Source organism: Hyla sarda, chromosome 2, assembly GCF_029499605.1.
Source record: "Hyla sarda isolate aHylSar1 chromosome 2, aHylSar1.hap1, whole genome shotgun sequence".
Lineage (NCBI taxonomy): Eukaryota > Metazoa > Chordata > Amphibia > Anura > Hylidae > Hyla > Hyla sarda.
The window spans coordinates 111,744,158-111,756,575 of NC_079190.1; the positions used below are offsets into that span (position 1 = coordinate 111,744,158).

Consider the following 12,418-nt stretch of genomic DNA (forward strand, 5'->3'; position numbering starts at 1 on the left):
ACCCTTGATCTAATGTTTATGGGGGACACCTGGCTCTTCCCAGATAGAAAATGTATAAATCATGGTTAAAGAGATTTTCTGGGTTAGGGTACGTTCCCACTATGGAATTCCCGTGGAACTTAACATTAGTGTGAACTTAACATTAGTGTGAATGGGTCTCCGCGTGACGCGTTCGCAGTGCAGAATTTCATCGGCGAACAATTCCGCAGCTGAAATTGTTCCGCGCAAAGAAAGAACATGTTCATTCTTTGCGCGGATTCTGCGACCACTGCATAGCCCTCAATGGTGACATCTCAGTGCCCCGTGGCCCTAGTGCCGAAGTATTTTCGGCGGCGGCCACCAGACGGAATCTCCGCTCGCTGAATTCAGCAAGCGGAGATTCCGCAGTGTGAACACACCCTTAAAAAAAAAAAAAAAAAGCAACTTGAAACAGTAAGAAACTGGAACATATTGTCACCTTAATGAGTCTTTTTTTATTTATTTTTGTGCAACAGCAATCCTACAATGTCCCTTGAAAAAATGAAAGTAGTAAAACAAAAAGTAAGTGTACTGAACAAAATAACAAAATCAATATGACAATTTTATCCTACTGACCGATAGAAATTTAAAATGGCAGTTTCACCATACAGCCCCATATAATTGCACACTTGTGTATTTATTCTCAATTTCACCCTACAAATAATGTTTTTCTGGTTTAGTAATACATTATATAAAATAAAAGTTGACAATAAAAAGTGCAACTTGTCCCAAAAAAATAACAGTTATGTAGATGGAAATATATGTTAAACTTAAAAAGTGCAGATAGACATTAGATAACTATTAAGTGACATGAGGAACATGGGTAAGTACTTCTTATTCTTTTACATAACATGAAATAGTAACAACTGTGCACCAGTGATGACCTCACAAAACAAGGAATTTTACAATTTGTTTTACTTTATATTGAAATACAATAATCTAGACATTCCCGCTGCTTGAAATACTGTCCTCTGGCAGCAAGCTGAAGGATGCAAGGAGAAGGTTACGTAGTCTCTGCTCTGCACATTGGGCCGTCAGACGAGCCTCAGAGTCAGGGTCCCAGCAGTCTTCTAATGTCTCCCACAATGTTTCAAAGAGCTTAAAAAATACAGAACATTCAGCATTAAATATGAAGGTCCATTTATTATGTACAGTGGGGCAAAAAAGTATTTAGTCAGCCACCAATTGTGCAAGTTCTTCCACTTAAAAGATGAGAGAGGCCAGTAACTTTCATCATAGGTATACCTCAGCTATGAGAGACAGAATGAGAAAAAAAATCCATAAAATCCCATTGTCTGATTTTTAAAGAATTAATTTGCAAATTATGGTGGAAAATAAGTATTTGGTCAATAACAAAAGTTTATCTCAATACTTTGTTATATCCCCTTTGTTGGCAATGACAGAGGTCAAATGTTTTCGGTAAGGTTTTCACACACTGTTGCTCGTATTTTGGCCCATTCCTCCATGCAGATCTCCTCTAGAGAAGTGATGTTTTGGGGCTGTGTGTTTGGGATCATTGTCCCCATTCATTCTTTCCGTTACACGGATCAGTTGTCCTGGTCGCTTTGCAGAAAAATAGCCCCAAAGCATGATGTTTCCACCCCCATGCTTCACAGTAGATATGGTGTTCTTTGAATGCAACTCAGCATAATTTCTCCTCCAAACACGACGAGTTGAGTTTGTAGCAAAAAGTTCTACTTTGGTTTCATCTGACCATATGACATTCTCCCAATCCTCTTCTGGATCAACCAAATGCTCTCTAGCAAACTTCAGACAGGCCCAGACATGTACTGGCTTAAAGGAGATATCCAACATTTAAAAATCAAAAGAGAAGTACTTGCCATACTGTTGCACATGCTCCCATCATGTGTCCGTCATGTCTGAGATTTTTTTTCCTGCTCCCGTTCGCCCGTTATCAGCCTTTAGATTTCCCTGTACTTCCTGGTTATGGGTGCGATGTGCGCAAACCTATAAACTACATCTCCCGGCAGGCAGCCCGCATTATATAGGAAATAACATGGCCGTGCACAGCTATAATCACCGCTTCTAATTTCAATAATGTACGCCCCACAGCAGAATACAAACACGCCCTGCTGTGCTTGCACTCTCCCCCTCTACTCACAGCTCCCAGTGCTCGGACCGAGGCTGCACTGTGCTTGTGCTTGGCAGGCAGAGTGATTGGCTGGAGGGGGCAGCGCAGCAGAGCCAATCTCCACTGCGCACACACACAGGGGGATGATGAATATTCATTAGATGGGCATGTCCAGAGCATGGACAGGGTGGGCGGCTCGGCAGGCTTCCATGACGCGCTGACCACAAAATGGCCGCAGAGGCTTGCAATACGGTGGTCGACTGTCTGGATTCTCCATAGAACTACTGAACTTCCGCTCGGGCAAAAACAGGAGCAGAAGGCTGTTTTCCATTGCAGATCGATTATGTAAGGAATAGCCAATGTTATATAACTTTTGTATGCAGAGTTAACTACTCACAATTTTTTAATACTGGACTCCTCCTTTTAGAAGGGGGACACGTCTTGCACTGCATGATTTGAATCCCTGGTGGCATAGTGTGTTACTGATGGTAGCATTTATTACTTTGGTCCCAGCTCTCTGCAGGTAATTCACTAGGTCCCCCCCATGTGGTTCTGGGATTTTTGCTCACCGTTCTTGTGATCATTTTGACACCACGGGGTGAGATCTTGCATGGAGCCCCAGATCAAGGGGGATTATCAGTAGTCTTGTATGTCTTCCATTTTCTAATAATTGCTCCCACAGTTGCTTTCTTCACACCAAGCTGCTTGCCTATTGTAGATTCAGTCTTCTCAGCCTGGTGCAGGTCTACCGTTTTGTTTCTGGTGTCCTTCTACAGCTCTTTGGTCTTGGCCATAGTGGAGTTTGGAGTGTTACTGTTTGAGGTTGTGGACAGGTGTCTTTTATACTGATAACAAGTTCAAACAGGTGACATTAATATAGGTAACAAGTGGAGGACAGAGGACTCTTAAAGAAGAAGTTACAGGTCTGAGAGCCAGAAATCTTGTTTGTTTGTAGGTGACCAAATACTTATTTTCTACCATAATTTACAAATAAATTATTTTTATAATCAGACAATGTGATTTTATGGATTTTTTTTCTCATTATGTCTTCCATAGTTGAGGTATATGTGGTGCGCCACGGGATGTGATGTGAGGTGTAAGGGGGCAGATGTTATGGCCCCAGGGGTAGATGGTATTAACCCCTTCTTGTCGTGATCCTTGGTAAGGCAGGCGCAATAAAGAGTCCAAGGCCAGGTTAAGGGTAATGGTAGCTTTACTGAGGTAAGAAAGATGGTACAGTCTATGCAGTTCAGCCAATATCAGTGACACTGGGAGACCAAGTAGGCTTGATGGGACTTGCAGTGACTTGACAGACTATAAATCAGGCCACAATGACTATAGATGACTTGACTTGAGATGGTGACAGACAATTGAGGACAGACTGGTGGCTGCAGTAATTTAGACTTGAGGCCTCCAATGGCTGGACACAGGCACTGGAACACTTGACTGGACTTGACCTCAGCCACAACACGAGGTGTAAGAGAAGAGGAAGATTGCAGCTCCTCCCCTTGTTATATAGGGGGGCAGTGCAAGGAGCCCATAGGTCACTTGGAAGGTCACCTGGTCACTGGGGTTCTCTGGTTAACAATACAATCATGTGGTACAAAGACTTTAAGGTATATTACACTTATAATACATTACTGCACATAATGCGTAGAAATTATGGGGTTTACTGCAGGGACATGCAGGGACTCTGCCTGACAGGGCAGAAGTACAGTACGGCAACATCCCGTACTGGGATATTACATATACACATGATGAAAATTACAGGCCTCTCTCATCTTTTTAAGGGGGGAGAACTTGCACAATTGGTGGCTGACTAAATACTTTTTTCTCTCTCTCTCTCTCTCTCTCTCTCCATATATATATATATATATATATATATAGATAGATAGATAGATAGATAGATAGATAATGTATTTCTTCTTTAATGTTACAGTTGCCATTTTACCTGTAGATTGTTACTCCAGTTTCTGGGTACTTGTGGCCGCCGCTTGTTCTCCACCACCAATGATCGTAACTCATCTAAAGTGGGGTTTGGTCCCAACTCATCCGAAAAGGCCACACGAAATTCTGGACACTGGCGATCTGATGCACAGAGTCAGTTAGCAACCATAGGAGTATGCTAAACATTTTTTATATACCTAAAAACCCCTCCAGGGCTTACACCCCTCAGAGACAGATTCCTTTAAACTAGGGACCCCCCCCCCCCCCCCAATAAAATTCTTATATTTTATTTATTCATCTTAAAAATCAAAAACCCAAATGAAAAGTGCAATATAAGGAAGGAGGTTAATCACAGTGATTCTTTACTATTACTGAAAAGGGGTTAACAGTTCTTATTTATTTATTTATTTATATGTCCAAACAAAGTGTATTTCACCTAAAAAAAATGTTTAAGCAATAAAGCCTAATATCTCACATCCTATCATTGGACACACTGTTTTTGCTCCTCACAGTGCAGATTAAAATCCTGACAATAGATCTCCCCGACATTAAGCCGGCTGTAACCGGCTTTGTCAAGGGCCGAGGTGCTACTGACCCTGGGAGCCACCTGGGGAATTTGTGTGTTTCTTCAAAACATTTGTTGACTGTAAAGAAATGTGCTCATTACAAACTCAATGCAGCCTGGAGTATATTCTTTGAGATCTAGTAAGAAGGGGTATATCTGTTTGTAATATTAAAGATGTTTGATAGTCTTATGTCACAGACTGTATGTAATAACCTCATAAAATGTTTTCGTTATACTGTTCTTTGATGTACCTCTGATTTCTCCTCTAAAGCATTATACCCATAGTTGCTAACATAGAGAAAGCAAGGAAAGGTCCAGTGCCCAATTGCAGATAAAAGAATCCAAGACTTTTATTCCCAGTAGGTGTGTAGGATACAACAGAAAGTAGAGAAGTAATGCTTTTCGAGTGTACACAGCACCCTTACTCATAATCAGTATGCAGGTATGACTAAGGGTGCAGTGCACACTTGAAACGGGTTACTTCTCTACTTGTATCCTGCACACCTACAGGGAATAAAAGTCTTTGATTCTTTTATCTGTAAGGGTACATTCCCACACATCGTATTTGCTGCGTATTTGCTGCTGCGTATTTTATTTTCTCTGTTGAAGTCAATGGGTAGGAAAATACGCAGCAGCAAATACGCAGCAAAATACGCCGTGTGGGAACGTACCCTAAGGGTGCGTTCACACGGCCGTCTGTCCCTGTTTTTTAATCCCCATTTCGGTTCCGTTCTTGCAGGCTGTAAATGGATTAAAAACAGTTTTTAAAAAATCCCATTCATGTCAAAGGGATTTTTTTACAATCCGTTTACATCCGTTTGGACCCGTCTAAACTCATTTCCGTTGTTTTGACGGCAGAAAAAACGGCACATGCAGTATTTTTTCTTCCATCAAAAAAACGGAAGAAAAAATGGATACAGTAAATTTTACATTAGCCTACATGAGCCTTTAATGTCATCTGTTTGCATCCGTTTTTTCAATCAGTTTTTTGATCTGTTTTTACTACTGAGCATGCTTAGAACAAAATAATTATTTTGTTTTGTTTATTAACTGAACAATAAGGGATCCAATCGGATATAAATGGATAACATCTGTTTGCATCCGTTATTGTCCATTTTTTTGATGGGAGAAGAATGGGATGGTCTAGACGGCCGTGTGAATGCAACGTAATCGGGCGCTGAGCCTTTCCTTGCTTGTTGGTGCAGTCAGGCAGTGCCCGAGCGCAGAGAGTGCTGCTCCAGGTGATCTGAGAACTCTCTATCTTATATACCGTATTTATCGGCGAATAACACGCACTGCCGTATAACCCCCCCCCCCCCCATTTTAACAGGAAAATTTAAGTAAAAAAATAAAATGTAAAATAAATTACTTTGACTAAATGCTACATCATCCCCCCAACTTCGTTTTCTTCTGCACCTCAGTTTGGTCCCGTCCCCTCCAGTGCCACATCATTCCTTCCCTTTTATCAGTCCCTGTGCCACATTTACCCCTCTCATCGCCACCCCCCATGTCTCATAATTTCCCCCTGTCATAGACCACCACTAGCCATACAGACATTAAGCATTTAGTGCCTCCCCCCACCATCATTTCCCCGTCTCATCATGTCCCCGATCATTCCCCCCTCATCATTCCGCCACCCTGTCTCATCATACCCCCCCCAACCTGTCTCATCATGCCCCCGATCATCCCCCCCCTCATCATTTCCCCCTGTCTCATCATCCCCCATCATGTTCCTCCTCCAGTGGTCTTCAACCTGCAGACCTCCAGATGTTGCAAAACTACAACTCCCAGCATGCTCGGACAGCCAACGGCTGTCCGGGCATGCTGGGAGTTGTAGTTTTGAAACATCTGGAGGTCCGCAGGTTGAAGACCACTGTATGCTATTCTTCCCCTCCCTCATCATTCTCCCTTTTCCCTGCTTTTTATATATTTTTTTTTTATTTTCCTTACCTGCCTGCGCTTCGGCTGTCTTGTGGGCTGCAGTCAGTTTAGCAGATGAGTGATGTCCTCTCCCAGCTCTGCGCGGCATCAGGGATGTCACTTTTCGGCGGCGACTACAGGAAATGAAAAGTGACGTCACTGATGCCGCGCAGAGAAGCCGGGAGAGGACGTCACTCATCTGCTTCACTGACTGCAGCCCGCAAGACCTGGAGGTAAGGAAAATAAAAAAAAAACACAAAAAGCAGGGAAAAAGGGGGAATGATGAGGGAGGGGGAGGTAAGAAAAATGAAAAGTAAAACTGTCACTTGTTTTCTCTCGCACTATCCACAGGTACTGGTGGATAGTGCGGGAGACGCTGATTAAAAGGTAGTGCAGATCCGGACAAGGTAGGGCTCATTTTAATCAGCGTCTCCCGCACTATCCACCACACCAGTACCTGTGAATAGTGCGGGAGAAAACAAGTGACAGTTTTCCAGAGCGGGGAGGAGACGCCGCTGGTCACTGATTTACGCTGCTGCGGCCGCTTTAAATCAGTGACCAGAAGATTTATCGGCGTATAACACGCAGGCAGGTTTTTTTGCCTTAAATTTAAGTTTTAAAAGTGCGTGTTATATGCCGATAAATACGGTAGTTGGTAACAGTCTTGAAAAAAAGGCATAACCCAGACTTTTGAAGTGCTGGTTTTGGTGGAGTTTGGCCATTTTGGATTTTTAGTTCTAGATGCAAAGCCTGGAGGCAAAGCTTTAATGGCACAGTGACATCTTGGCAACTATGCATAAAGATGGTTAATATATTTGTTATATGGACCCCATAGAGTTGAAGTGAGTTAAATAAATGACTGCCTCTTACCTACATATAAATCCTTACAGCGACTAAATATTTCCCACAGCAGGAGGCCAAGTGAATAAACATCAGCCTGAGTCAAGGCCTGTTCCCAGGACATAAGATTCAAGGAGCCATCCAACATCTCTGGGGACATATAGCGTAATGTTCCTGTCTGTCATTGGAAGAAAAGCAGCAGCATTATATTTTACCAAAGTAAGCAATCAATGAGCAAGATACGGTGGGCATGTACATCACTATATACATGTAATAGATCACTGCCACACGGCAGCAGCCTTGTTTTAAAATGAAATTATTTTCATTAGACTATGAAGCTTCCAAAGCATGATAGGCACATATTACTGATGTTTAGTGACACATAGACAAAATATAAGTGACAATGTAAATAGGGCTTACAGAAATCCATGTACATACTGACAAAACAATGGTGGTCAGTAATTGGTTTATGTCTGGAAAATTCCTTTGTTATATCTATGAGACTCAAGGAAGCTCACATCTCATCCAAGGAAAGTTGAGTGAGATTTGTGAAATCCAGGGTAGCTTGCTGTTCTTAGCAAGACATAAGGGGGGTGTTACGCCGAGCGCTCCGGGTCCCCGCTCCTCCCCGGAGCGCTCGCTTCACTCTCTCCGCTGCAGCGCTCCGGTCACGTCCTCTGACCCGGGGCGCTGCGATCCCGCTGCCAGCCGGGATGCGATTCGCGATGCGGGTAGCGCCCGCTCGCGATGCGCACCCCGGCTCCCCTACCTGACTCGCTCCCCGTCTGTTCTGTCCCGGCGCGCGCGGCCCCGCTCCCTAGGGCGCGCGCGCGCCGGGTCTCTGCGATTTAAAGGGCCACTGCGCCGCTGATTGGCGCAGTGGTTCCAATTAGGGTAATCACCTGTGCACTTCCCTATATTACCTCACTTCCCTTGCACTCCCTTGCCGGATCTTGTTGCCTTAGTGCCAGTGAAAGCGTTCCTTGTGTGTTCCTTGCCTGTGTTTCCAGACCTTCTGCCGTTGCCCCTGACTACGATCCTTGCTGCCTGCCCCGACCTTCTGCTACGTCCGACCTTGCTTCTGCCTACTCCCTTGTACCGCGCCTATCTTCAGCAGCCAGAGAGGTGAGCCGTTGCTAGTGGATACGACCTGGTCACTACCGCCGCAGCAAGACCATCCCGCTTTGCGGCGGGCTCTGGTGAAAACCAGTAGTGGCTTAGAACCGGTCCACTAGCACGGTCCACGCCAATCCCTCTCTGGCACAGAGGATCCACTACCTGCCAGCCGGCATCGTGACAGTAGATCCGGCCATGGATCCCGCTGAAGTTCCTCTGCCAGTTGTCGCTGACCTCACCACGGTGGTCGCCCAGCAGTCACAACAGATAGCGCAACAAGGCCAACAGCTGTCTCAACTGACCGTTATGCTACAACAGTTACTACCACAGCTTCAGCAGTCATCTCCGCCGCCAGCTCCTGCACCTCCTCCGCAGCGAGTGGCCGCTCCTGGGCTACGCCTATCCTTGCCGGATAAATTTGATGGGGACTCTAAGTTTTGCCGTGGCTTTCTTTCCCAATGTTCCTTGCATCTGGAGATGATGTCGGACCTGTTTCCCACTGAAAGGTCTAAGGTGGCTTTCGTAGTCAGCCTTCTGTCCGGAAAAGCCCTGTCATGGGCCACACCGCTCTGGGACCGCAATGACCCCGTCACTGCCTCTGTACACTCCTTCTTCTCTGAAATCCGAAGTGTCTTTGAGGAACCTGCCCGAGCCTCTTCTGCTGAGACTGCCCTGTTGAACCTGGTCCAGGGTAATTCTTCCGTTGGCGAGTATGCCGTACAATTCCGTACTCTTGCTTCAGAATTGTCCTGGAATAATGAGGCCCTCTGCGCGACCTTCAAAAAAGGCCTATCCAGCAACATTAAAGATGTTCTGGCCGCACGAGAAATTCCTGCTAATCTACATGAACTTATTTTCCTAGCCACTCGCATTGACATGCGTTTTTCCGAAAGGCGTCAGGAACTCCGCCAAGATATGGACTCTGTTCGCACGAGGCGTTTCTCCTCCTCGGCTCCTCTCTCCTCTGGTCCCCTGCAATCTGTTCTTGTGCCTTCCGCCGTGGAGGCTATGCAGGTCGACCGGTCTCGCCTGACACCTCAAGAGAGGACACGACGCCGTATGGAGAACCTCTGCCTGTACTGTGCTAGTACCGAACACTTCCTGAGGGATTGTCCTATCCGTCCTCCCCGCCTGGAAAGACGTACGCTGACTCCGCACAAAGGTGAGACAGTCCTTGATGTCTACTCTGCTTCTCCACGTCTTACAGTGCCTGTGCGGATGTCTGCCTCTGCCTTCTCCTTCCCTGCTGTGGCCTTCTTGGACTCTGGATCTGCAGGAAATTTTATTTTGGCCTCTCTCGTCAACAGGTTCAACATCCCGGTGACCAGTCTCGCCAGACCCCTCTACATCAATTGTGTAAATAATGAAAGATTGGACTGTACCATACGTTTCCGCACGGAGCCCCTTCTTATGAGCATCGGATCTCATCATGAGAGGATTGAACTTTTGGTCCTCCCCAATTGCACCTCAGAAATTCTCCTTGGACTTCCCTGGCTTCAACTTCATTCCCCAACCCTGGATTGGTCCACTGGGGAGATCAAGAGTTGGGGGTCCTCTTGTTCCAAGAACTGTCTAAAACCGGTTCCCAGTAACCCTTGCCGTAACTCTGTGGTTCCTCCAGTAACCGGTCTCCCTAAGGCCTATATGGACTTCGCGGATGTTTTCTGCAAAAAACAAGCTGAGACTCTACCTCCTCACAGGCCTTATGATTGCCCTATCGACCTCCTCCCGGGCACTACTCCACCCCGGGGCAGAATTTATCCTCTCTCTGCCCCAGAGACTCTTGCCATGTCCGAATACGTCCAGGAGAATCTAAAAAAGGGCTTTATCCGTAAATCCTCCTCTCCTGCCGGAGCCGGATTTTTCTTTGTGTCCAAAAAAGATGGCTCCCTACGTCCTTGCATTGACTACCGCGGTCTTAATAAAATCACGGTTAAGAACCGCTACCCCTTACCCCTCATCTCTGAACTCTTTGATCGCCTCCAAGGTGCCCACATCTTCACTAAATTGGACTTAAGAGGCGCCTATAACCTCATCCGCATCAGAGAGGGGGACGAGTGGAAAACGGCATTTAACACCAGAGATGGACACTTTGAGTATCTGGTCATGCCCTTTGGACTGTGCAATGCCCCTGCCGTCTTCCAAGACTTTGTCAATGAAATTTTTCGTGATCTGTTATACTCCTGTGTTGTTGTATATCTGGACGATATCCTAATTTTTTCTGCCAATCTAGAAGAACACCGCCAGCATGTCCGTATGGTTCTTCAGAGACTTCGTGACAACCAACTCTATGCCAAAATTGAGAAATGTCTGTTTGAATGCCAATCTCTTCCTTTTCTAGGATATTTGGTCTCTGGCCAGGGACTACAGATGGATCCAGACAAACTCTCTGCCGTCTTAGATTGGCCACGCCCCTCCGGACTCCGTGCTATCCAACGCTTTTTGGGGTTCGCCAATTATTACAGGCAATTTATTCCACATTTTTCTACCATTGTGGCTCCTATCGTGGCTTTAACCAAAAAAAATGCTGATCCCAAGTCCTGGCCTCCTCAAGCAGAAGACGCCTTTAAACGACTCAAGTCTGCCTTTTCTTCGGCTCCCGTGCTCTCCAGACCTGACCCTTCCAAACCCTTCCTATTGGAGGTTGATGCCTCCTCAGTGGGAGCTGGAGCTGTTCTTCTACAAAAAAATTCTTCCGGGCATGCTGTCACTTGTGGTTTTTTCTCTAGGACCTTCTCTCCAGCGGAGAGGAACTACTCCATCGGGGATCGAGAGCTTCTAGCCATTAAATTAGCACTTGAGGAATGGAGGCATCTGCTGGAGGGTTCAAGATTTCCTGTTATTATCTACACCGACCACAAGAACCTCTCCTACCTCCAGTCTGCCCAACGGCTGAATCCTCGCCAGGCCCGGTGGTCTCTGTTCTTTGCCCGATTTAATTTTGAGATTCACTTTCGTCCTGCCGATAAGAACATTAGGGCCGATGCTCTCTCTCGTTCCTCGGATGCCTCTGAAGTTGATCTCCCCCCGCAACACATCATTCCACCTGACTGCCTGATCTCCACTTCTCCTGCCTCCATCAGGCAGATTCCTCCAGGAAAGACCTTTGTTTCTCCACGCCAACGCCTCGGAATCCTCAAATGGGGTCACTCCTCCCATCTCGCAGGTCATGCGGGCATCAAGAAATCTGTGCAACTCATCTCCCGCTTCTATTGGTGGCCGACTCTGGAGACGGATGTTGGGGACTTTGTGCGAGCCTGCACTATCTGTGCCCGGGATAAGACTCCTCGCCAGAAGCCCGCTGGTTTTCTTCATCCTCTGCCTGTCCCCGAACAGCCTTGGTCTCTGATTGGTATGGATTTTATTACTGATTTACCCCCTTCCCGTGGCAACACTGTTATTTGGGTGGTCGTTGATCGATTCTCCAAAATGGCACATTTCATCCCTCTTCCTGGTCTTCCTTCTGCGCCTCAGTTGGCTAAACAATTTTTTGTACACATTTTTCGTCTTCACGGGTTGCCTACGCAGATTGTCTCGGATAGAGGTGTCCAATTCGTGTCTAAATTCTGGAGGGCTCTCTGTAAACAACTCAAGATTAAATTAAATTTTTCCTCTGCATATCATCCCCAGTCCAATGGACAAGTAGAAAGAATTAACCAGATCTTGGGTGATTATTTGCGACATTTTGTTTCCTCCCGCCAGGATGACTGGGCAGATCTCCTTCCATGGGCCGAATTCTCGTATAACTTCAGGGTCTCTGAATCTTCCTCCAAATCCCCATTTTTCGTGGTGTACGGCCGTCACCCTCTTCCCCCCCTCCCTACCCCCTTGCCCTCTGGTCTGCCCGCTGTGGATGAAATTTCTCGTGACCTTTCCATTATATGGAGAGAGACCCAAAATTCTCTCTTACAGGCTTCTTC

The 12,418-nt window shown here is 46.0% G+C and overlaps 2 protein-coding genes across 6 annotated transcripts in view; one reads left to right on the forward strand and one right to left on the reverse strand.

The window, feature by feature from the left end:
* Positions 1-435: 435 nt before the first annotated feature.
* The window catches only part of AMHR2 (anti-Mullerian hormone receptor type 2), a 50,747-nt gene continuing 38,764 nt past the window's right edge, over positions 436-12,418 (reverse strand). For all 4 annotated transcript variants that reach the window (XM_056555230.1, XM_056555233.1, XM_056555232.1 and 1 more), the window contains 3 exons: positions 7,413-7,560; positions 4,062-4,198; positions 436-1,116 (listed from right to left, as the gene is read on the reverse strand). In XM_056555230.1, coding sequence (XP_056411205.1) covers positions 958-1,116; positions 4,062-4,198; positions 7,413-7,560 — 444 coding nt within the window. In that variant the 3' untranslated portion in view covers positions 436-957. The remainder of the gene's footprint in view (positions 1,117-4,061; positions 4,199-7,412; positions 7,561-12,418) is intronic.
* Positions 7,464-12,418, forward strand: part of LOC130355292 (cell division cycle-associated protein 7-like) — a 56,031-nt gene continuing 51,076 nt past the window's right edge. Inside the window, exon 1 of one of the 2 annotated variants that reach the window (XM_056555235.1) lies at positions 7,464-7,601. Coding sequence is in view for 1 of the 2 variants with exons in the window: in XM_056555234.1 (XP_056411209.1) it covers positions 7,551-7,601 (51 nt within the window). In the remaining variant the exon portion in view is untranslated. The remainder of the gene's footprint in view (positions 7,602-12,418) is intronic. The other variant, XM_056555234.1, reaches the window with a different exon arrangement.